This window comes from Alligator sinensis, unplaced genomic scaffold (assembly GCF_000455745.1).
Source record: "Alligator sinensis unplaced genomic scaffold, ASM45574v1 scaffold1302_1, whole genome shotgun sequence".
In the NCBI taxonomy this organism is placed as follows: domain Eukaryota; kingdom Metazoa; phylum Chordata; order Crocodylia; family Alligatoridae; genus Alligator; species Alligator sinensis.
Genome location: NW_005842612.1, coordinates 699,293 through 700,162, shown reverse-complemented (window position 1 = coordinate 700,162; position 870 = coordinate 699,293). Strand labels below are relative to the sequence as shown.

The following is an 870-nucleotide window of genomic DNA, read 5'->3' as shown; positions in this document are numbered from 1 at the left end:
GCTACCGCGTGCCGGACGTCCTGGTGCAGGAGCCCCCCGCCGACAGGTACGCCGGGGCTGGGCCCACGATGGCCTCGGAGGTGTCTGCCCTCCGCCCCCCGGGCTGGGGGTCCCAGCTGCCCCCTGTACCCCATGCCCCGTCTCTCCTGCCCTCAGGCTGGCGGTGTCGGGGCGGGACGAGAACAGCGTGGAGGTGGCGCTGGGGGCGTGGGGCCAGCAGCTCATCGTGACGGCCAAGCCCTTCCGCCTGGACCTGCTGCAGGGCCGCGAGCTGCTGCTCAGCGTCAACTCCCGCGGCCTCCTCGTCTTCGAGCACCTGCGGCGCCGCCAGGACTCGTGAGTGCCGGGCCGGGGTGGGGGGTCCGCTCCCCCTAGGGGGGCGAGTACCAGCTTGGGCTGGGGCTGGGGTCCTGGGCGCTGGCTGGGGGCTCCTGATAGGGGGTGCAGGGGTCTTCCCAGCCTGGCCCCAGGGGGCGGGGGGCTGCGCACTGACCGGCTCTTTCTGTTTTGCCTTTTCCCCCCGCCCGGCCCGGCCCCCCCAGTCTCGCGGATAAAGTTAGTAGCTCGGTCGGTAGCTTGTGGGATAAGATCAAGAGCCTTTTCTATAGGTAAATCTGCGCTTGCGCTGCTGCTGTCTCTGCCCTTCCCTCTCCCGCCCCCCACTCCGGTGCTGGGGGGGGAGGTCTCTGGGCCTGTCTCCTGCCCCTCCCCGAGCCCAGCTCTGGGGTTGGGGGGCCTCTGGGCTAGTCTCTGCCCTTGCCCCTAGCTGCACCATCTCTGCTGGATGCATAGTTAGTAGGTCTCTAGCCCAGAAGGGTCCTGCCAGGGGGGCACGGGTCCCCCAGCAGAGGCAGAGAGTGTGTGGAGTGG

At 69.9% G+C, this 870-nt stretch overlaps 1 protein-coding gene across 1 annotated transcript in view; it reads left to right on the top strand.

The window, feature by feature from the left end:
* Positions 1-2: 2 nt before the first annotated feature.
* The window catches only part of GANAB (glucosidase II alpha subunit), a gene marked incomplete at its 5' end in the record, with an annotated part of 7,825 nt that continues 6,957 nt past the window's right edge, over positions 3-870 (top strand). Inside the window, 3 exons of the mRNA XM_025214944.1 lie at positions 3-46; positions 157-336; positions 543-608. Of these exons, the coding sequence (XP_025070729.1) occupies positions 3-46; positions 157-336; positions 543-608 (290 nt within the window). The remainder of the gene's footprint in view (positions 47-156; positions 337-542; positions 609-870) is intronic.